This window comes from Peromyscus eremicus, chromosome X (genome assembly GCF_949786415.1).
Source record: "Peromyscus eremicus chromosome X, PerEre_H2_v1, whole genome shotgun sequence".
Lineage (NCBI taxonomy): Eukaryota > Metazoa > Chordata > Mammalia > Rodentia > Cricetidae > Peromyscus > Peromyscus eremicus.
In genome coordinates, this window is record NC_081439.1 from 23,322,820 (window position 1) to 23,346,263 (window position 23,444).

Genomic DNA, 23,444 nt, shown 5'->3' on the forward strand with positions numbered 1-23,444 from the left:
TTTATGTTGTGATGCTTTTTGATATGATCACCTCATTACCTCCAAGATGACTTTTCTTATTCATTCTACATATTATAATCTATCTCATATTTATTCAATTCTGTGGCACATGTATATCCCCCTTCTCAACTAAGGAGCTAGCTTTTAAAAAAGTCTCATGTAGTACAGGTTGACCTTGAACTTCTGGTCATCTTGCCTCTACCTCCTGATGAGGGATACAGGCATGAGCCTGTGCTGCTATGTCTAATGCATGATGGGTGAGCTGTATCTTCAGCCCAGGATTGTACTTCCTGAGAGGGTGATGAAGGCAACCATGTTTACACAGGTATTTCCTTGGTATCTTCCCTATCACTATTCAGTGATTTGCTCTCAAAACTTTATTCTAAAAAGACAACTTGCAGCAATGGTCTGTCTTAGGGTTACTACTGCTGTGATGAAACGCCATGACCAAAAAGCACCTTAGGGAGGAAAGGGTTTATTTGGCTTACACTTCCACATCACTGTTCATCAACAAAGGAGTCAGGAACTCAAAACAAGGCAGGAACCTGGAGGCAGGATCTGATGCAGAGGCCATGGAGGGGTCCTGCTTGCTTGGCCTGCTTTCTTTCTTTTTTTTTTTTTTTTTTTTGGTTTTTCGAGACAGGGTTTCTCTATGTAGCTTTGCGCCTTTCCTGGAACTCACTTGGTAGTCCAGACTGGCCTCGAACTCACAGAGATCCGCCTGGCTCTGCCTCCCGAGTGCTGGGATTAAAGGCGTGCCCCACCACCGCCCGGCAATTGGCCTGCTTTCTTATAGAACTCAGGACCACCAGGCCTCACCCACAATGGGCTGAGCCCTCCGACACCCTATAGATAGACCTGCCTAATGTTACTGAGGCTCTCCCCTCTTGTAAGAATTTTTTCACGAGTTGATTTCATATGTGGTATCAGTGACAACAGTCCGGTCCCATGGGAACACATCAATCAAAGCCTAGACTGACTGCTGTTATAATATGGATACGACCCTTCCCTATGATAATTAAGGACATACTGGAGTTGGAGAGTGCGTTGCTAGGTTGGGGATTGGGGAAGGGTAGAATGTGAAAACTAGGCAGAAACAAATCATTGCAGTAAGCTTAAGTTTTTTAAAGTAATTTCCTAACAGGAGGCAGTTTTTGTCATATGGGAACATTTTAAATTTGGGGCAATTCAAACTCGTTATAGTAAGCATTCATATGTGTGCGTGTACATACATACATGTAACTGGATTGATAGGTTTAGAGACAGTTTCATATAGTCTAGGCTGGCCCTGAACTCCTGATCTCTGTTAACAGACCTGTATTAAGCCCCACTCAGATGGCCTCAGTTTAATCAGTTCTTCAAAGGCCCTACCCTAAATGTAGTCATATTTTGAGGTTGTTTTTCTGTTGCTATGATTAAATATGCTAACAAAAGCAACTTAAAGGAGGAAAGGTTTATTCTGGCTCACAGGTCCATCATGGCAGGAAAGTCAGTGGCAGGAGCTTCAGAGAACAGCCAGGAGAGCAATGAATACATGCACACATGCATGCTAATTGAAGCAGCCGAAGATGTGAACTTTAGAATTTGGAGTCAAATATAGTGGGTTGCAGAAGCCAGCATAAACAATGATCCGTACATATAGGAAAATCAGATCAGCAGCTTGAGTCAGTTAGGAGAGGAAGAGTCCCTTGGAAGAGAGCTCATATATGTCCTTGGGTTACAAGCACCAGATGAATGAAATGAGGACATGCCCACTCCAAGGTATGGTTGGGAAGGATTTTATTGTAGATATGAGGGAGAATACAGCCACAGCTATTTATTCTGAATTTCCTGGGGACGTGACATCAGTGTTCACACAGTCTAGAATCCCTTGCCTAGGGAATGGTGCCACCTACAGTGGGTGGGTTTTCTCACTTCAACATAAGGTGATCAACCATGGAGACTTCCCACATGATTTTAGATTGTGTCAAATTGGTAACACCATCAAAGGTTTTGAAGGTTAAGGTTTCAATATGAACTTTAGGGGGACATAACAGCCTATAGGTATGGCTTTTACTACAAAGAGAGACACGTGTATTTAGGGCTACTTTCTGGAGGATAGCTATTTACAGTAGCATGGGCAACTTTACCAGCGTCTATACCACTAAGGAATATGACTTCCTCTCCCCGCAAGGAACCATCAACTGCCTACAGATCCTCAGGGAGGAGTGGAACCTCATGAGCCCCTCCTTCCTAGCAATTTTTAACTGCCAGTAAGTCCTGGGGGGGGGGGGAGGGCATGAGTCCCTCCATAATGGAATTCCAACAGACCCAATATTCTGCAGATAATCAAAGCTGCTGAGTTCAACAGTGCAGTGACCATGTTGTAGACTGAATGTCTTAGCATTTTAGCTCTTTTTTTTTTTTTTTTTTTTTTTTTTTTTTTAAGACAGGGTTTCTCTGTGTAGTTTTGGTGCCTATCCTGGATCTCGCTCTGTAGACCAGGCTGGCCTTGAACTCACAGAGATCCGTCTGCCTCTGCCTCCTGAGTGCTGGGACTAAAGGCGTGTGCCACCACCGTCTGGCAGCTCTTTTTTTTTTTTTTTTTTTAATAAGACAGTCTCTTGTAGCTGAAGCTGGCATTAAATTAAGACAGTCTCTTGTAGCTGAAGCTGTCATTAAAGTCCTGACCTTCCAGCTTCTATCTCCAGGTACAGGGATTCCAGGTGTGCAAAACCCCACCCACCTTTAACATTTTAACTTTAAAGAATATTTTCATAACTTTCAGTTTACTACTGAAGGATTATACTAGTTGGTTTTCAGAGTTGGCTTTCAAATGATTAGAGCTGGGTAGCAAGCAATGGTCAAAAGAAAGGCTTTGTACAGAGTACCCAGCTTCACACTGTGGTAAAGGAGCACAGTAAACACTGGCTAACCTATTACACAACTGTATAAAACATGAGGAAGAGGAGGAACAAAACCTTAAAGGATAGCCTTGGCATTCAACTGTAGCTAACACTGAAAGAAAAGCAAGAGGTAGCTGAAGATAGGGTTTCCTTTTGTTTGAGAAAAGTCAGGGGTGCAATGATGGCTGGTATTACCTAGACAAACATGGACAATACAGAAAAGCACAAGATGGGAAACTAAGCAGGTGGTATGGCAGTGGAAATAGTGGCAAGCAACTACCCAGGAAGAAAGCAGATAGATGGGAGGAACTGTGTCATGCTTCACTGCTCCTGAGGAGGGAGGCCCTGTTGGTAGAGTCACTATATGGTGTCTGACTTTCATTACAGTAGTCATACTAGCTAAAGTTAAGCTGTGTAGAAATACAGAGCCTTCTGAGTAAGTTCCATTTTACGAGGCATAATACTGAACTTGGAAAACAGATAAAGGTGCATTTGGCCACTTGAGTAGAAATACTTCTGCTCTTCTACCCTTTTGAGAAACTTAGTAGTTGAAATTGAAACATCCCAGATGTTCCTTGGCTTTAAACTGTTTACATCTCTACACTAACTTTTCTTATTAATCTCATAATGCCATGATGCAAGTTCTCTCCAACAGCAGTAAAGTGTTAAGTAGAAAAAAAATGGACCAATATAAGTTCCTAGTGAAAGGGACAGTCTAGCCAGTCTGGTTTCTGGGATGCTATGGACTGTCAACTAGGAAGTTTGAAAATCTTAAAAAGTTAAAATATGACAGGCGTTGGTGGCCCATGCCTTTAATCCCAGCACTCTGGAGGCAGAGGCAGGCAGATCTCTGTGAGTTCAAGGCCAGCCTGGTCTACAAAGTGAGTTCCAGGACAGCCAGGGCTGTTACACAGAGAAACCCTGTCCCTGTGCCACAGGATATGTAACCTCCTTCCAAACTTTCTCTCTCTCTCTCTCTCTCTCTCACACACACACACACACACACACACACACACACACACACACACGCACACACACGAATAAATCAAACTTTAAAAAGCCACAGGGGTAGTAGTATGGACAGAGTAAAGACTTAATAGTGCCTATATATTAGAAATACACCAAAAATATGGATGATACTGAGTGAAGTAGCCTAAGAATTTCCAGCTACAGAAAGGACACAAATAGGTTTGTGTATTTTTATCTGGCTCACCTTTGGAGTATAAATGTATACTGTAAATTTAGTGCCAACAAAAAACTTCTCATCTGGTAGGGATTTTCCTATCAGATTTAAGCTTTGTCAGATGAGCTTGCTTAATGCTCTGCCCCTTACACAGGTTCTGGCTCCAATGTCTCTATGCCTGGAATGCTGCTTTCCTGAGGTCCCAGTGACTGCTGGACTTCCCTTTGAGCTTGACACTCACACATGAAAATTAGTGCATTGGCAGTATACTCATACAAGGTGAATGGTCCTAGTTCCATCTTTCGATCATAAGCCTGAAGAAAAGGAAGGCTCTTTGAAAGGTACCTCTTACTCTCCAGGGCTAGAAGCCAAGTCTCACCCTTGACTTCATGCTATAATATGATGCTGCTGCTGGTTGTCTGGAATTATAGCACCTCCTTGGGTGTGGGTTATGTACTCACTGAGGGTGAGAAAAGTTGTATATGATAAGCACATATTTGGGTTGCTCCTATTAGCATTGTTCAAAGTACTAGACCTTTTTTAAAAGATTTATTATTTTTAATATGTGCCTGTAAGTGCAGGTGCTCAAGGAGGCCAGAGGCATTGGATATCTCTAGAATCTCTCCACCTAGGTGCTGGGAAGCCAACCTGAGTCATCTGCAAGAACAGAACATACTCTTAACTGCCAAGTAACATCTCTCCAGCCTCAAGTTCTAGATTTTTACTTGAGTGACTTTGGCAGTCAGTGAAAGGTAATCTGTGATCTGAGCTGTTAAATGGGTTGAGATGTACCATATTAGTTTTCAGACTTCAGCAGGGAAATGGGATTTAAAAAGTATTGGTGTTGGGCTGCATTTTAAAAGTAGGCATCTAACTACCACAATCTTGAATATAAGTCTTTATTTAAGAAATCAAAGAGTGATGGTAACAACTTCACAAACGGATACAAGACTTATAACTGCTTACTAAAAAATTAGAATGGAAAAAAAGTCTTCCAGTGTGTACATGAAAAGCTGGTTTACTTGCTTTTCCATGCATATGTACTACCATAAAATCAAACCAATATTTCTTATAGACCACATCTGCCACCTCCCACTCTGTATATAGCTTAAAAGGCTAAATGCAAATGTCAGTGTAACCCAGGCTTTTCATAGTAATAACCAAAGCCGTATTACAACATTTTTAAGTACAGATATAACAAGCTCATTTTAGTTTACTAAGAACGGAAAAACAAGAATATGAGATGACAGAGGCCACACATTTTGCCGTGGCCTGTTACTGGTTCAGTGTACATGGGTCTAGGGTTTAGAGTTATAGCAGGATCACTATTCTGAGCCCCTGATGGAGGCTGGCAGGCATGTAACACTTGGCACGGCAGGGGCTTTCTGCTGCAGCTTCTTGGTACTACAGTGTATTATGCATTTTAAAAGAATCTATCTAAAAGTATAAATAACTCAATATGTTATGTCTGCAGAAGCTTTTAGTTTTAAACACATCTAACAAATAGTAAACTATGACATATGCTTTTGAATTAATAAATTAAGATCAAATTATGTCAATCAGGAAAGACAAAAGTTCATCCTCAAGCTTTTAAATAAAAACATTTAAAATTACTGGTAAAGAGCTCTTTATAAATAACACTGTTCACAAACAAAATTAATGCTGACAATCAACATGAAAACGTACAATTTTAAGTGAAAGGTTTCCAGGCTATTTCAAATTACTTACAGCGCACACATTCCTGAGTATACCCCATGATGGTGATACTGTTTATTTCAGAGTTTTTCTCCATTTAGCTTAAAAGATGTTTCTTCCCAAGAAACTGAACTTTTCTGTCAAATGCACTTGATCGAATAGGAGAATTGGGTTCATAAAATGGATTCATTGCAAACTAGGAAAGAAGAAGGTATTAGTGAGCTGCTAAAGAGCCTAATAAATCACAGGGTGCTAAAGGAAATTTAAATTTTAACTTAAAATTTAGCAAAGACAAAAGCCTGAGTTTCATTTTTAATTCTCATTGAAAGTACTCCATTGTTCATTTTTTTAAAAGAAGCAGAATTGGGATTTTAAAAAGGTACTTAAATATAAACTGTATTTAAATATAGACTGTAATCACAAAGGTTAAAGAGAAAGAGACACCCAGGAAGTAAGGCACACCCAGGGCATTTGTGTGGACTTCTCAAAGGATACCCATTGTTAAATTGTAATATCTTAGTCAGGTGTGGGTGCATACCCTTGTAATTTCTATACTTGGGAGGTACAGGAGGATCAGGAATTCAAGGCTAGCTTTAGCTGCATAATGAGTTCAAGACCAGGTAGGGCTACATGAGACTGAATCAATCAACCAATCAATCAAGTGGCTCAGTGCCTAAAGTCAAGTTTGACAACCAGACTTCCATCCCCAGGACCTACATGGTGAAAGGAGAGCTGATTCCTGCAAGCTGCTTTAACCTCTCTCCATTATGTTCACCACGGCAGGTGCCAACTCTCTCCAGCCCCCAACCCCTAACAAACAGACAGAAAAATGCAACAATAATCTTTAAAAAATAAACAACAGCCAGGTGGTAGTGGTGCACACATTTGATCCCAGCGCTCAGGAGGCAGAGGCAGAGGCAGGTGGATCTCTGAGTTCAAGGCCAGCCTCATCTACAGAGTGAGTTCCAGGACAGCCAAAGCTACACAAGAGAAACCCTGTCTTGAAAAACCAAAATAAGTAAATAAGTAAATGAACAAACAACAGAAATTTCCCCTTAAAGAAAATTTTTCTGGGAGACAGTTTCTCATTCTGTAGCCTAGCCTGGCCTCGAACTCTAACTCTGACTAGCATTAAGCTCACTGTCATCCTTCCAGTCTCCCAAGTCTTAGAATTCAGGCGTAAAATGCCACGCCTGTTTGTGTGAAATAGGGTCTTAGGCAATCCAAAGCATCCTCAAACTCACCATATTATCTGGGACTGGCTTTGAATTCCTGATCTTCCTGTTCTACCTCCCAAGTATTGGTACCACAGGCATGCATCACCTTACCTGGCACCTCTTCAGGAATTCTGTATTTCAATATTTTAGTTTTGAGAAGTACCTGAAGCTAACCTAATAGCCGTATGATTGATATGACCTATACACATTAACATGGATCTTGAATCTATCTTGAATTCATTATAAATGTGGATTATCTATATGACCCTTTGGACTATGTAAACAAATGGTAAATGTCTCTTATGTTCAGTTAAAAAAAGTTACACCATACTGCTGTTAAGTGTAGTCATTTTTTTTTTCTTTCGAATTCTTGGGTAGCTCAGCTGGCTTCAAACTCATGATCCTCCCAGACATTTGTTAATTTGGGTTTTAATACTTTGCTTTAACATAAAGTTAAAACTCATCAGTTCCTTAGCTAATTAATATAAGTACTTCATAACATATGTGGGAAAACACTAAAGTAGAATTACTAATGATACAAGGAATTGATTTTTATGCCTTAATCTAGACTATGTCTCCAGTACTATTCTTTTTAAAAATCAGGTTATTTTAAATTATAGAGTATACCATACCTTTATATACAAATCATAGACATCAGTAAAGAAGTTCTTTATTCCATCTTCTTGCCTCACATCATGAAGCATAATAAATCTCATATGTGAAAAAATTAAGGCATAATCTTTACTGGAAATGGAAAATTCAAAGCAATTATCTGATAAGATAATCTTCATATTAGTCACATTTTGTGATGGCAAAGCTGAATATATAAGCTGGCTTCAAGTTATCTTCAGGAGAATGTAATCTTCTAAAATTAGGAAACAAAGTAAAATAGCCCTTGGTATGGTTCAGATAAACCCTAGTTTTGCATGTGAGACACTTTAAAATTATCTGTTAAACAAAACGTGTTTACAAAAAAAAAAAGCCTCATAAATGGAAAATTTAATCTCAGCCTGACTCTTTGAAGTCTTCAAATTCAGAGACTGCCTCTATGTTTCAAGTTTGTGTTTTCTAACTCAGCCTTTGGCTAAATATTTGTAGTAATGTCTCAGGGGCATTTTCTTAACTGTTAATTGATGTAGGAGGGCTAAGCCCATTGTAGGCAGTACCATTCATAGGCAGGTGGGCCCAGGCTTTATAAGAATGGTAGATGAATTTAAGACTGAGCAGGCCCAGTATACAGTATTCTTCTATGGTCTCTGCTTTAGTTCCTGCCCAGACTTCCCTCAACAATAGAGTGTAACTTGGGAAGTGTAACCTAAATAAACCCTTTCTTCCTGAAGTTGTTTATAATAGCAACAGAAAACAAACTACAACATAAGGAAAGGATATGCCCTGCAGTGACAAATGCCGATACAAACCACTCATTGAATTTGTCCACAGTTTTTAAGTACATGTTATTAGAAAGCCACATGTTTTCATCTACAAGGTCAAGAGCAGCATGGGCTATAAACTGGTTCAGATGACGGTGATCATCCTAAATGACAGAGAATGGAGAAAGATGAACATTTCCATATGGCATTGGGATCACAGACAATCCATTCTGAAATTCTGTCAATTTGTTTGTTATCATGTGTGTTTTCTCTTATTTTAGATATGGCCTTACTATGTAGCCTAGAATGGTCTTGAGCTCTTGACCCTGCCTCAGCCTCCCAGGTGCTAGGATTACAGGTGTGCACCAGCATGCCTGGTTTTCATTCTGTACATGCATGTTTTTATTAGGGGAGGATTCTTTGCATTTACTTATGTATTGTCATCATGAGATGTAAAAGATTATGTTAAAAGACTACTACTTTTAAGGGGGGAAATAAGGCAGATCCTACTTTCCAGAAGCCCATATCTTATTAGAAAAGAAACACAAAGTGTGCGTTTGTAGATGTGGATCAAAGAGGGCACTTTTCCTAGACCAAAATGGATGTCAAGGAAAGATACAAAGGGATGCCATGCACATGGGGCCTCAAGGGCTGGAGGCAACAGGGAGAGCCAAGCTTCCTGACTACAAAGAGACACTTGGTGAAGATATATGCTAGGCCTCTTACAGAACAAGAACTTACATGGCTTTGGGATCTGGGATGGGGAGGGAGGTCATATTCAGCCTCAGCCATGAATTGTCATCTGTCAACTGCAGAAACAATCCTGTCACAATCAGGAGTGTTCTCTTTGTGGGCAAAATGGCCCAAATGGAAAGAAGGTAGGAATGACTCACTATAATGTAGAAAGGACCCTCACAACCTGGATGTAGTATTACTCCCATAGAATTCTCTTTCAGAATTTTTTTTTTTCAAAAACTACCTGCTATAAAATACTCTATATAGTATATAGCAGAGGCTCTCAGCCTGTTGGTCGTGACCCCTTTGGTGGTCACACAACCCTTTCATAGGGGTCTTCTAAGAACATCTGCATATCAGATGTTTGCATTACATTTTGTAACAGTAGCAAAATTACAGTTACGAAGTACCAACTAAAATAATTTTATGGTTGGGGGTCACCACAAAATGAGGAACTGCATTAAAGGGTTGCAGCATTAGGAAGGTTGAGAACCACTGCTAATCTCTCCTTGAGGAAACACATGGTCCTCAGAATGTGGCCTTACTTAGAAAGAGGGTCACTGCTGATGTGGTCAGTTAAAATTAGGTCATTCTGGAGTAGAGTAGACCTCTAGTCCAGTGTTCTTGATGTCCTTGGAAAGAGGTTCACTGTGTGTGCTGGCTCATACCTGTAATCCTGGCACTAAGGAGGCTGAGGACAGAGAATCATCCATGAATTGGAGGCCAACTGGAGATGCTTTAAGAAGGTGATAGCAGCCAGAGAAAGTGCTAAGACCAAGTCAAGTTAGAAGTGTTTTCATGTGCTACTACCCAATAGGCCTTTGGAATACACAGAAACTGGATGTAAGTGGCAACTTGAATGGAGCTTATTGCTGCCATTACCTCAAAACAAAGCTTAGGTGTTTTCCTTGAAACAAAGCTTTGAAATAACATAGGACCAATAACTAGCAAAAAATACTTAAACAAATTTCTCTGGTATTTTGGTGGTACAATTTGAATAGTTGAAAAGTATCTCCTAGTTAAGATTGTACATTACAATTAATTTTAAAAAGTCAACTCCTTGGCTTACTCTGAATGATGGGCATTATGACTTGAATCAAGTTTGTTCCTCTGGAACCATTCCAACAAGGAAAGTGTCACCTCTGCTGTTGCTTTTAGAGTTTCCTGACGTAGCCTGGGTTCCAGTAGGATGGGAACAATGTAAGCAGTGCTGCAAAAGTCACTGATATGAAGTGCTATAGTCCCAATGACAGGTGGACAACACATGGGAGTAAGGTTATTTTTAATCCTCAGGTGTAAATTGATCTATGTCTGCTCTGCTGAAAGATGTGATCTACTGAAACAGAATGGACTACTATGGCATTTTGAGGCAACAAAAATTGTTCCAGGCCCCTGAAAGGTGGGCTATACTTCCACATGCTTAAGAAGCATTTCACAGTAGGTGACATTCCTTCTCTAGCTGCTTTCTAACAGTCCGTGAGACTCCAGAGAAAGCCTTATTTAATTGTTGCTATATCTCAGTGGCTTCATCTCTCCAGATCTATTTCAGTTCTAAAACACTATTATTCCATACCATTACAAACGCCCTAAAAATTCTTAATGAAATTTAAGGTTGTATACATACTTTGGATTCTGCTTTCCCAGGTGGCAAAAATTCCATTTCAAAAACTGGATTATCATGGTGGCCAACAATTACAAAGTAGAAGCTTCCAGACATTGTCTTCAATATATAGCTCCTAATCAAATTAAATAAAAAAATAACACACACTTTTAGTCCTCAATATTGAGAACCCAAATGATTAACATGAAGTACAGAATTCTAGTTTTCTTTGATTTTCTTTCTTTCTTTTCTTTTTTTTTTTTTTTGGAGACAGAGTTTCTCTGTGTAGCTGTGGCTGTCCTGGAACCCACTCTGTAGATCAGGCTGCTGGCCTCAAACTCACAGAGATCTGTCTGCCTCTGCCTCCCGAGTGCTGGGATTAAAGGCATGCGTCACTACCTCTCCGGCTTACTATTTTAAGTTTTCTTTTTTTTTTAAAAAAAAGATTTATTTATTTATTATATATACAGTGAGTGTTCGGCCTGCAGGCCAAAGGGGGCACCAGATCTCATTGTAGATGGTTTTGAGCCACCATGTGGTTGCTGGGAATTGAACTCAGGACCTCTGGAAGAACAGCCAGTGCTCTTAACCTCTGAGCCATCTCTCCAGCCCTTAAGTTTTCTTAAATTTGGCAACATGGGCCAGGTGGTGGTGGTGGTGGTGGTGCATGCCTTTAATTCCAGCACTTGGAAGGCAGAGGCAGGCAGATCTTAGTGAGTTCGAGGCCAGCCTGGTCTACAAATCAAGTTCCAGGACAGCCAGGACTGTTATACAGAGAAATCCTGTGTCAAAAAAACAAAAACAAACAAACAAAAAATGGCAACATGGTCTGCTTTCCGGTATACTATCATAGGCATATGACTTTTGGATTTTACACATTAAATATCTGTGATATGTCATTTAGAACCCTATGTACTATATCTTCTGGAGGAAAATGGAAAACCTGTAGTATATCATAAGTAGTCTCATGATTGAAAAATTTGAAACATTCAGCTAGCTCAAGGGTCTCCATATCTGATGGAGTATATTGTGCTTAAGTTGGACCACATGGGTTCGTGTGTTCATATTAACACCTGGAAAGACTAATAGAGGTTGCTGGTTAGCTAAATACAATAAAAAGTAGAAAAGGCAAAGGAAATAAATAGCTTGCCTCAGAAATGTTCAGGAGGTACCCTTTAGAGGAGGCTAAAAACCAGCTATACCACAGACCACTTTTATATAGAAGAGATAAAGTAACATTTATTCACAGATTATACAGTGTACTTGTTTTCTATCAGAAGGATATATGCTACAAATTTAAGTCTCTGAAAATGCAAAGGCCTATGATATGTCTCTTCATATACTAATTTATTAAGAAACAGTTTACTGGGCATGGTAGACAAGCCTTTAATCCTAGCACTCAGTAGGCAGAGGTTATGTGCATCTCTGCGACTTCCAGGCCAGGCTGGTCTTTATAGCAAGTTCCAGGGTAGACAGAGCTATATAACAGTGAGACTCTGTCTCAAAACAAAAACAAACAACAAAATTAAGAGAAACTGGGGTAGGGTGGGCAGAAACCAAGTATTCCATGGTTTTACATTAAACATTTTTTACACTCATTTATTGTGTGTGTTAGGTGTGTGTGTGTGAGGGTGTGAGCCAAGGCATGCATGTGGAATCAGTCATCTCTTTCCTCCATGTTAGTCCCAGGGATCAAACTCAGTGGCAAGTGACTGCACCAGCTCTATTCCATGGCTTTCAACAGAAATCATCTGGGTTGGTAGATGGGTGGATTCTAGTATGCTTGTACTTTCAGTACAAGGGCTCTGGATTTAGACAAAGCCAGGCTCTGACTCTTACTTGCAATGTGACTACAGGAACCAGCTTAATCTCCCTGTCTGTGGCCTCATCTATACAACAGTAGTACCACTGGAGCTACTTCACTGATATTTGTGGAAGCTTACTACACAACCCAACATATTTAAAGCATGAAATTCTAACATAGGATGTCTGGCTAACAATGAGTGTTCGGTAAGTGTTATGTAGAATAACATGGACGAATATATGACACTGGGATATGACAACTAGTAACTCCTCAACATGGGGTGGGAATCTAGTCAACCATGGTGTCCAGCCTCATGGACATCTGAGGATGTGAGAGACCACAACTCACCAAGACTCTCTGGGTCTTCTGCTGATTCACACAGAAAAATCAATGAAATCCAAAGAAATCTGAAACGTGTTTCCTAAAGAAGGAAAGCAAGGCGAAGTTAGTACTTTTAGTTCAAAATGGAAGGCTATGATTGTGGAAGACAAACAAGAGACTCTTTGGACACAATGAAGATTTAGAACATTATCTGGGACAAGGGCCTACACCCGTAGATTGCAGGCCAAAATTTAACCTCATGCATCATGCATCCTCTTACTATGGTCTAAAAACTGCTTTTGCCCTTCAGTAGAAGAGCTAAGCATCGGCAATAGAGACTATCTAGCACACACAGCCAAAAGTGTTTACTATTTAGTCCTTTCCAGAAAAAGCTGCTTGTTTTAGAAGAAAGATAAGAAAAGGGTCCAATAATGAAAGTGAGTAACAAAGATAAGCAGGAATGACAAAAAAGCTATGTGAGGTTGGGGAGACTTGGTAGTAGTCGCAGAGAAAAGGAAAGGAAAGAACTTGGAATGTGAACCAAGTCAACAACGATATGAATTCTTGCTAGAATAGGTTGCAGGGCTGCAGTTTGCCAAAGGAAGGATTTAATTTGCTCAGCACATATATTTTTAAGCAACAACAGCATAGGAGGGGGCCTTCAGGCAGCAGAAGGAAGTGGATGCATAAGAAAGATAACCCACATCATGCCCCACACTTGGTCCTTTATGGGATGAGCAACTGTTAAAGAAGCATAGTGTCTAGATAGCATGAGATAAAAATAGGAACCAAAAGACAGACATATGAGGGTTCTCTTACAACTTATCCAGCTGGGCAGTGAGACAGAGCTTCTTTCCTTTAGAACTTATTAACTGCATAAAGCAATGGCTTTCCCAGGACATCCTCAAGCAGGCACAATGCACTTAGATCACTCCCACTTCCTCACCACCCTCTCTTGTTGCTTCCTTCTTACAGATGCCCTCTCTCAAATAGTCCCCACTTCTTCTTTTATGTGCAAATGTTATTCAACCTAGATCCCATATGTAAGAGAAAACACGCAGCATTTGGACTCAGAAAGGGAGCACCTACAACCTTTTAGCAACTATTCTCTGGTTTACCTCACTCTGGGTACTGGGCAAAGGTGAAACATTTCTTTGTTGTCCACGTTAATGAATTTTCTGCCAAGATAGAAATGATGTACAACCATACAGTCTAATATGGAAGCCACTAAGCATTTGAAATGTAGCTAGTATAACTGCAGAATTGAATTTTTAATTTTTTGGTTTGAACTAAGTATCTGTGTGGGCTAGCACTTCCAATACAGAATAGCTCAACTCTAGATCAACTATTCTAAACTCTTTATAAAACTCTGCACCTTCTCAACCCACAAAACAAGTATTACTATTTATAGTTCCAACATATAAAACAATACAAACTGTCTGATACCGGTTTCCCCAGCACTTGGGAGGCTGGGACAGGAGGGTCACTGTGGCTCTGAGGCCAGTTTGGATTACATAGTGAGTTCCAGAACAGCCTGAACTAGAGTGAGACCCTGTTTCAAGGTAAGAACAAACAAACAAGCAAACACAAAGTAACTGCTGTGTTTAAAAGTACCTGTGTTGACCAATGTACGTGTCTGCTCAACTCTTCAATGCCCTGGAGACCCCTGAAGCATCTCCACAAGGCTAGTTTGAAGAGATGGACACACCCAATTTCGTAGGAGATTATATTGGGACACAGAGGAAAAAGGAAGAATCCAGGATGGTTTCAAAATGCCTAGCTCAGATAAGCCTAATTAATAGACCTCCCTCTCTGAAGATATCCATATTCTAATCTCTGCATCTTTTGAATATGTTACGGTTCCTGTGGATAGAAAAGGTGCTTATTAGCTGACCCCAAATACAGAGATTAAGCCAGACAGTGCAATCCTAGCATTGGGGCAGCTAAGGCAGGCAGATCATGAGTTCAAAGCCAGCCAGGCTCCATGAAAAGAGCAAAATTCATAAAAGAACTGAAGTGTGTGAAGTATGTTAAGAAAAGCAAATGCCTTTTGTAGGTTACCATTAGGAAAAGCAGGGTTTCCAGCACTGGGTATACACTGAAATAACTGAAGATGCAAATCTGCCTAATTCCTATTTTCTCTGTTACAAAGCATGCCTTCTCAGCAGCAAGCCAGGCTGGGCAGGATGCAAACTTCAAGACTGCATATTAGTCATTAGAAAAATTCCTAGGCATTTCAATTCAAACAAATCTTCAGGTCCTGGCAAATTATACAGCTTAGAGCAACAAATCTATATCTACTGTTAAGTGACATTAAAGAAATCATATGCACAGAAAGGTTCTATCTGCTAAAAGATAGGTAAATGTTATTCCTATTTTCAAAAACAGGTAAAAGGATTATCTCCTCTTCCATAATTGGGTATATCCAGAGATAAAAACACCAACATAAGTAGGTATTACTTGGCTGGTTTTGGTCCGACACCATGCCAGGACCTTTTTCTGTACAGTAGCTCATTCAGTATAAGTTAAAAAACAAAAAAACAAAAAACCCACCACCAACAACAAAACAAGTTATTATTCATGCACATTCTCTACTTTAAGAACAAACCACATCAAACTTATTTTTTTCTGCTTTGTAAAGGAAATGTAGGTGGGCAGCAAACTTTCTGGGTTATTTTGGTATCTACGTAAGAGAACACTGGAGACCTACAGCCTGAGTATAGAAAGGCACCCTCAATGAGAACAGACACACTGTTCTTATTCTCTATGGTATCCCAAGGGTCACAACAGTGCCAAAGGCCCAGGAAGCACTCATTATTTGCTGAATAAGGGGCGATTTATAGCTAGCTGACTTACCATTAATACCCAGGAACACTGAGTATCTATACCAATTTATGGTCCAATGTCTCCAGAGAGGTTTTGAGTCTGACCTTAACCTGGTCCAGATAGGCATTTGGATCTATAAGGTTTTTTTAAAAAAAATTTTTGTTTCATTTTTGGAGACAGGGTCTTACTGTGTAGCCCAAGTTGGCTTTGAACTCATGATCTTGTTTCAGTGTCCTGAGTGCTTGAATTGTAGGTCTGAACTATCATGCCTGGCACTGAATCAGTAACTTGAAGACTACTTATCACATTCAAATACAAGGCAGCTATTAAGAGGTAAAAGTTAGGAATAAAAAGAGATTTCCACTGGTGGGTATAGTGGCATACACCTTTGATCCCAGCACTTGGGAGTTGGAGGCATGTGGATATCTGTGAATTTAAGCCAGCATGGCCTACATATGAGACTGAGGACACAGGACTACATGGAGAGACCCTGTCTCAAGATAAGAACAAACAAACAAGCAAACACTTACACTGTCTGTAAGGCTACAAGAAATTCATGTGTCACATAAAATTCTTTTTTTTAAAAAAAGATTTATTTATTACCTATACAGCATTCTGTGTCATATATTCCTGAATGACAGAAGAGGGCACCAGATCTCGTTATAGATGGTTATGAGCCACCATGTGGTTTGCCAGTGCTCTTAACCTCTGAGCCATCTCTCCAGCCCTTGCATGAAATCCTTAAGATACAAGAGGCAGAGACATAGTATTGCATTTGAGTTTTAAAATCAACTGAAGCCAGGTATAGTGGCTCACACCTGTAATCCCAGCATTTGGGAGGCTAAGACAAGAGGATAGCTGTGAGTTGGGCCAGCCTAGGCCACAGTATGAGACTCAGTCTCAAAAAACCAAAACCAGTAACAACAAACCAACTACACAACAAAAGGAGAGAAACCTAGAGTAAAAAGGAATATGAACCCAAATGTGTGAATTTATTGCTCAGTAAGGCAGTATGACATGTCAAGAACAGAAAGCTAAAGCATTCTAGGCTACATGAAGAGTAAGACAGCTAGGGCAAAAAGATGGCTCAGTGGCTAAGAGAACATTAGTGCTCTTGCAGAGGACCCAACTTTCGTTCCTAGCTCCCACATGAGGCAGTTCACAACTGTCTGTAACTTAGCTTTAGCGGATCCAACTCCTTCTGGCCTCTGTGGCCACCTGTATACACACACACACACACATCCCAGAACAAAATAAATCTAAAAATACAAAACAAACAACAACCAAAGCTGAGTAAGACAATGTCCAAGCAAGGTGGAGAAAGGCTGCTGTCATCTTCACTAAATTCTCTGCAGAAGGTACTCAGTTCTGGGGATCATAGTTTAAAATGATGAATACAATAAACTATGTGTTGAGGAAAGGTGGGATAGAGACAAAGAATGCTCTGGAAAGAAAACAAGAGCAATAGAAGGAACTACAGGTGTTTTAAACTAAGTGGGAAGTGTTCTTTTGGTGGAAGGGGTACATATTATTAAAATACAATACAATGTCTAGTAGAAAGGAATTTCACTAGGGACAGCAAAGGCTTTCTTGAGAGCAAAATCTAATCAGCTGGCATGACTGCCAGGAGTTGGTGCTGAGATCACAGTGTGGTCAGCAGTGAATGACTGTGATCAATTATTCATGTCAGCTATGGGTTTAGGGAAGTGCAGTATGTGCATGAGACCAAGTATTTGCTAACTCTGGACTTGACAGACTTATTCTAAACTGCTATAGAGGCCACACACAGCGCTGTCATCTGAAGATAGCAAAACACTAAAATTCATGATGGTGGACTACCTCCGGTGCAAGAGCGGGAGGATGAACTTAGAAATCCTTTCCAAGTTAAGCTTTTGAGTTACAGGCAAATACAAGATAAAACTCACACACCCCAGTTCAAAGCTATCCATTTTTATAGCCAATCTCTCTACAGACCTGGAGGAACCAGAGGAACCTCTAGAAACTGCCCTGTGCTCCTCACAGCAGTGGTTTCATTTGTTCCACAAATTAAGGGCTGCAAAACTAAACTGGTGTCACATGGAACATGTCTGCTGTAATGAGGAGCTGTATGAACACTACTGACAGATCTCTAACAGGAAAATGTCCCTATAAATGTCAGAAGCAATGCCCTCACCCCCAAGTGAGTTTATGTTGGCTTTTAGAGACCACTAAATCTACTTCTGTTTAACTTTGGGACCAAAGACAGTGTGAAGAGTTCAAATATCTTTGGGCACTAATGCTATTTAAAAACAGTGTTTACAACACATCAGCATCCTTTTAGAATAGTCTTCACTATTCTGCTCAAAAGCTTTAATGCCTCTCATGATCATGTGTTAGTATTCAAAACAGGTCCTCCCACATTGCTCCATGTCTCTCCTCAGTCCTACTGTTCACCTCTGCTGGAGTGGACCAGTCTACCAGTTTACTTTCTTCAAACTCATTTTGACTATATCTGCTCCAGATTCTTCTTCATGCTTAAATGCTCTCTCTAATTCTGTGTGCATCCTTAAGCCATTCTTTACACTCCAACTTCTGTAATTATCCAAAACAAACAAAAAACCCAAAAAAACAAAAAACCAAAGCTTGTTCAACTCCAATAAAGTCTGTTACTATTCTTACCACCTCTCAACTTTGATTATTTTTATTTTTTTATAGCTATGCATCAAAACTCATTGTACTCCTTTGTGCTGTTAGCTTTAACAATGATCCAACTGTGACTTCATAGAACTTAAATACCTAACATCCCCAGCACATAACACAGGAGTCAGGCTAGGATCTCCAGTGCCCCAAGTGAGCCCTGACATTATTCCTCTGCCTATTCCCCTCTCCCTGTGCTCATCCTTTTGTTTACTATCCAAATGCTACCAGTCAAGGCACTGAAAAAAATCACACTTTCTCCATAGAGATGCCCTCAATTACTTCCACCTGCAACCACCTTTCTTGCTAAACTATCCACAAGTCCACAAGCCTTCTTAGTTATCATTCAATTCACTGACTGCAATGTTTTTCACTCTTGCTTCCGGGGATTCTGGTTTCTTTTCTTTTCAATTATATTTTATTTATTTTTTTCTTTTTTGATATAGGGTCTTATTTATGCGAGACTGGTGTCCAACTCGCTATGTTGTGAAGGATGATCTTAAACTTCTGATCCTCCTGCCTCCAATACTGTGGGGTTTTTGTTTTTCAATGCAGTGCCTGGGATGTAATCCAGAGCTTTGTGTATGCTAAGCTAGTACTTTACCAATTGAGCTACATTCCCCAACCCCACATTTACATTTTCTTCTTTAGGCACATAACCCAAACTGACCTCCAACTTTAAGCAATACTCCTGCCTCAGTCTTTCCAATGTTAGGATTACAGGCGAGCCACCATGTCTGGATCTCTGTAATCTGAGCTAGGCATCCTGGGCACTTAGCACTTGGTTCATCTTTATCTTTCTCACAGCATACACACACACCCAAAAAAATAAAAAAATAAAAAAATAAAATAGGGGTTTTCTATAAAACTAAACTCTGTGGTTCTCAACAAGATGCGATTTTTGCTTCTGAGAGCATCTGTCAAAGTCCGGAGACACGTGTGTGCGGGGACAAGGTACTACTGGTATTTAATGGGAGCAGACCACTGCAATGGCACTGCAGTGAAGATACACTGGGTTAACTGACTGACTGCAAGAACGCCAAGGCTCCGGGAGCGCGGAGGTCGTTTCCACGTGGAAACGGGAGGTGGGGGTGGGGGTGGTGTATCTACCAGGAGAATGGTGATTAAGAGGCGCCGGGGGCTGGCTCTGATGTTCCGAGTCAGGGCAGGACAGAGGTACAAGACCTACATCCGCATCGCGTGGGGCCTGCGGCGTCCCTCGCGGATCCGGAGGGACCGCCCGCCCCGCCCCTTCCCTCCAAATCCTACCTGTAGGGAGCCGCTGACAGCAGAAACCACCGCCTCTGAAACCCGCGCTGGGTAGTTTCAGCCGGGAAACCCGGAGTCATTCCCGCGAGATCTCAGGGTACGCTCTCGCGAGATATGGCCTGGCCGGCCTGAGTTCGCGCATGCGTCGCAGCCCTCCAACCCGTGGCGGTACGTTTGGCCGGTACGTTGGGCTGGCTGACCGGGAGAGAGCAGCGTTGGCGGGAGCTGTGGATGTAGTGAAAACTGTCTCCCGAGCGGCCGCTTCTGGTCTCCATCTTTCTTCTGTCCAGAGTCCCTCCTGGGTCACGGCCCCTCCCACCCTTTGGAACTTCGGGAGGAAGTGCGCGCGCTTGCAGGAGTAATGGACTGAATGTTCAGCTCCCTTGTTGCTCCGGGTCCCCAGAGACAGAGGCTGGGCTCGGAAGTCAGGGGCTCTCTCCACCCGCGGTCTGGCCTGGCCCACGGAGTCTGGCCGTAGAGGGGCGAGCTCAGGAGGAAGCAGATAATAATGGCTCAGGTAGTTCCACCTGCCTCTTCCTAGGGTCTTTATGAAAGGAAGTCCCTTGTTTATGCTCGTTAAAGCTCCGTTAAGCATCTTAGGGCTTTCCGGGAGACAACTGGTCTGATTTCTGAAATCCAGGTCCCCTTTGCCGATAGGTAACTCATTATTTTCTCTTCCAGTCCGCCATGTCCCTCAAGTGTGATGTGTTGAGTCAAGATGAACTACGCAAAAAACTATACCAGACGTTTAAGGATCGGGGTATACTGGACACACTTAAGGTATCAGATTTAGACATGATTGTCCTTAGTTTCACAAGTGTAACCTTTGACAGTAGGTAGTTCCACATTGAAATTGATCCAGAGCTTGACTTTCTAAATTTAAATTACTAAAATACAGGTTGTATTGCGTTTCAGTCGTCTTAAAGAACATATAATCGATTTATTGAAGTGACATTAAGGTAGCAGCAGCACATAACATGTATATAGTGAAACATTGTAATAAGACTAAGCTGCTGTTACAAATCTTGTTTACATTGTAGATTTGACCATATTACATATATGTAATGAAAGCAGAAGGAGAATTATTGTGGGGAAAGGACAGGACTAGAGAGGTGAATATGAACAGAGTACAACAGCATACATGTATGAAAACATCAAAATGAAACCTATTGTTTTCTTTGCTAACTACAAAACAATAAACCCAGTAACTTAGATTCACACTTTTCACAATTAATAGGTGCTTTTAGAGTCTAGTTTGGATGACACTACATAGAAAATATGAAGAAGTTGCTGCTTACTGTGTAACAGTTTGAGAAATGGAGGTTTTTTTTTTCTTCTTTATACTGGAATGGTAGCAGGTGTGGTATCACACGCCTTTAACCCCAGCACTTGGGAAGCAGAGGCAGGCCCCTCTCTGAGTTTGAGGGCAGCCTTGGCCAAATAGCCGTTCTAGGTCAGCCAAGACTGCATAGTGAGACCCTGTCTCAGTAATAGTAAGTAAAAATAAAATATATTAGAACGTGAATATTTAATATGAATAGCAAATATCTATTCATGCACCTTAAATTTGGGTAACAGCAAGGCGTGGAGTGAGTTAGTTCAATGTGTTTCACTACAATATACCTTTCAGAAATATATTTTACATTTAGAATTGGAAATTAAGGAAAGACGAGCCTGATTTTTCCCACTCTTAGTGTTTTATTAACTTCATAAAAATATGTAAGACTTGTCTTGAAAATACAAAAAAGCAGAAGGGAGAAAAATATCTTTTATAACCACAAACTGGTATAAGGTGTGTGTATCATTTTACAATTTAGGTTATATGACGAGCCTTTCCCTGTTTCCTCAAGGTGCATGAAATCCTTGTTTTCAGTGGCAGCAGATTCATCCCAGTTAGTCAAAGGTCATTTAGGTAGCTTTCTCCTATTGAATGTTTAGCCTCTACTAAAGTCTACACATGATCTATTTATTATGCTTGTCATTTTCTATCTAGCCTAGAGAAGTCCCATTTCTGAGTACAAAGGCATAAGTAGATTTTGGCCAGTTTACAGTGTTCCTTCTGCCTCTGCCTCTTGAGTGCTGGGATCACAGGCCAGTGCCATTATGCCTTGAAGTATGAGCATTTTTAGCAGTGTATCCAGCTGGATTTGAAACGGTTTTTACAGTTTATATTTCACAAGCAGTTTGGGAATATGTTTCATTGTTGCCCTTAAACCTTTTAACAGTGTAACACTGAAAAAGAATCTCATTGCTTCAATCATTTTCTGTTTCATTTCTTTGATTATTAAGCTCATTGTACTTTTCTATTTATATCTATTTTTCTATGAGAATGGTTAGGGTGATATTATTTTAAGAGCTCTTTTAATAGAAAGTATTGATCTTTTTCTACTTTTGCTGTACTTTATCTCAGTGTTCTATTTTAATTTGGCTTCAAAAATATTGATGTCCAATTTTTATGTAGTCAAACCAGATATTTTATTCTCATATCATTGAATGATTATTCACTTTTGAGGATGTGTGCCCTTGTGTGTTCTGGCTCCTGTGTATACAGTTGAATATACATGTGTGTGTATTCCTGTCTTTTTTTTTTGTTGTTGTTTTTTTTTGTTTTGTTTTGTTTTTCGAGACAAAGTTTCTCTGTGTAGCTTTGCACCTCTCCTGGAACTCACTTGGTAGCCCAGGCTGGCCTCGAACTCACAGAGATCCGCCTGGCTCTGCCTCCCGAGTGCTGGGATTAAAGGCGTGTGCCACCACTGCCCAGCTCGTATTCCTGTCTTTATGAGCCATCCACCTTGTGTTTTGAGACAGGGTCTCCTGCTGTGACCTAAGATCACTGATGAGGGTAGACTTGCTGGCCATTGAGCTCCTGGTGTCTTCCTGTCTTCATCAACCCAGTACTGGGATTACAAGCATTCACCACCATGCCTAGCTTTTTATGTGTATACTAGGGATTTAGCTCAGGTACTCATGCTTGCACAGCAAGTATTTTAGCAGCTAAGCCATTTCCCCAGCTCTCTCATTTGAAATATTAGAAAGGCTTTATCTTTTATGATTAACTCATTAACTCCATTAATGATACTGGATTAAACAACCTGGATTGATTACACTTCATTAATCTATAATATTGAAAAATCTTTTCATTCCTGGGTGTGTCATATTTCAAATTAGACTTGACAGCCCTTTACTTCACATCTCGGTTTTATTTGGTATTGACCAGTGGATATCTTTATCTGTAGCCCTTTTGTGCGAGCCTTGCTCACTTCACAGCTATAGCATGACTGGCTATTCAGTCTCTTATAAGCCCAACCGTATGAAAGGTAGGGCAGATTTTCATTTTCTCAACCTTCGCTAATTTTTACTTTCTCAGTTCAAAAACTGATACGGATTAAGTTATAACTTTTAAATTTTATAGAATATTTAGTGGCTTAGTTTATATTCTGTTTATCATTTGAAAAGAATTTGTGTTTATGTCAATTACAAAGTCATTTAGGTATAGGGTGCTTTTGTTTGTTTTGTAGGTTTTGTCATAATTTTTGTGGTTTTTGAGACAGTGTCTCACTCACTATACTGCCTCAAACTCATGGTGATCCTCCTGCCTCAACCTTCCTAGTGTTAGGATTACAGGCATCTTCTACTACATCTAGTTTTGGTATGTATTAAATGAAACTTGTCAAATCTTGTTTCTTTGTTTTTGGTCTAGTTAATCCATTTCTGAGATGTGTGTTAAAGACTGACAAATCTTTTTCTCATACTCTGAGTTTCCCACTCACTTTGTGACAACTGTCCTTTCATACTACTGTATATTTTTTAAGGTTTATTTATGTCTGCCTGAGTGTGTGCACATGTGTAGGTATGTGTGCTTA

The 23,444-nt window shown here is 40.4% G+C and overlaps 2 protein-coding genes across 2 annotated transcripts in view; one reads left to right on the top strand and one right to left on the bottom strand.

Moving 5' to 3' along the window:
- Nucleotides 1-5,810: 5,810 nt before the first annotated feature.
- On the bottom strand, nucleotides 5,811-19,697 carry Trappc2 (trafficking protein particle complex subunit 2). The gene is made up of 6 exons (XM_059250214.1): nucleotides 19,582-19,697; nucleotides 12,838-12,910; nucleotides 10,710-10,821; nucleotides 8,372-8,514; nucleotides 7,613-7,700; nucleotides 5,811-5,959 (listed from the first exon to the last, which is right to left on the bottom strand). Exons 3-6 carry the CDS (start codon nucleotides 10,800-10,802, stop codon nucleotides 5,861-5,863), a joined length of 423 nt encoding a protein of 140 aa, XP_059106197.1. The 5' UTR covers nucleotides 10,803-10,821; nucleotides 12,838-12,910; nucleotides 19,582-19,697; the 3' UTR covers nucleotides 5,811-5,860.
- Nucleotides 19,698-19,768: 71 nt separating this feature from the next.
- Ofd1 (OFD1 centriole and centriolar satellite protein) overlaps nucleotides 19,769-23,444 on the top strand; it is a 39,125-nt gene continuing 35,449 nt past the window's right edge. The window contains exons 1-2 of the mRNA XM_059250215.1: nucleotides 19,769-20,098; nucleotides 20,263-20,361. Of these exons, the coding sequence (XP_059106198.1) occupies nucleotides 20,090-20,098; nucleotides 20,263-20,361 (108 nt within the window). The 5' untranslated portion in view covers nucleotides 19,769-20,089. The remainder of the gene's footprint in view (nucleotides 20,099-20,262; nucleotides 20,362-23,444) is intronic.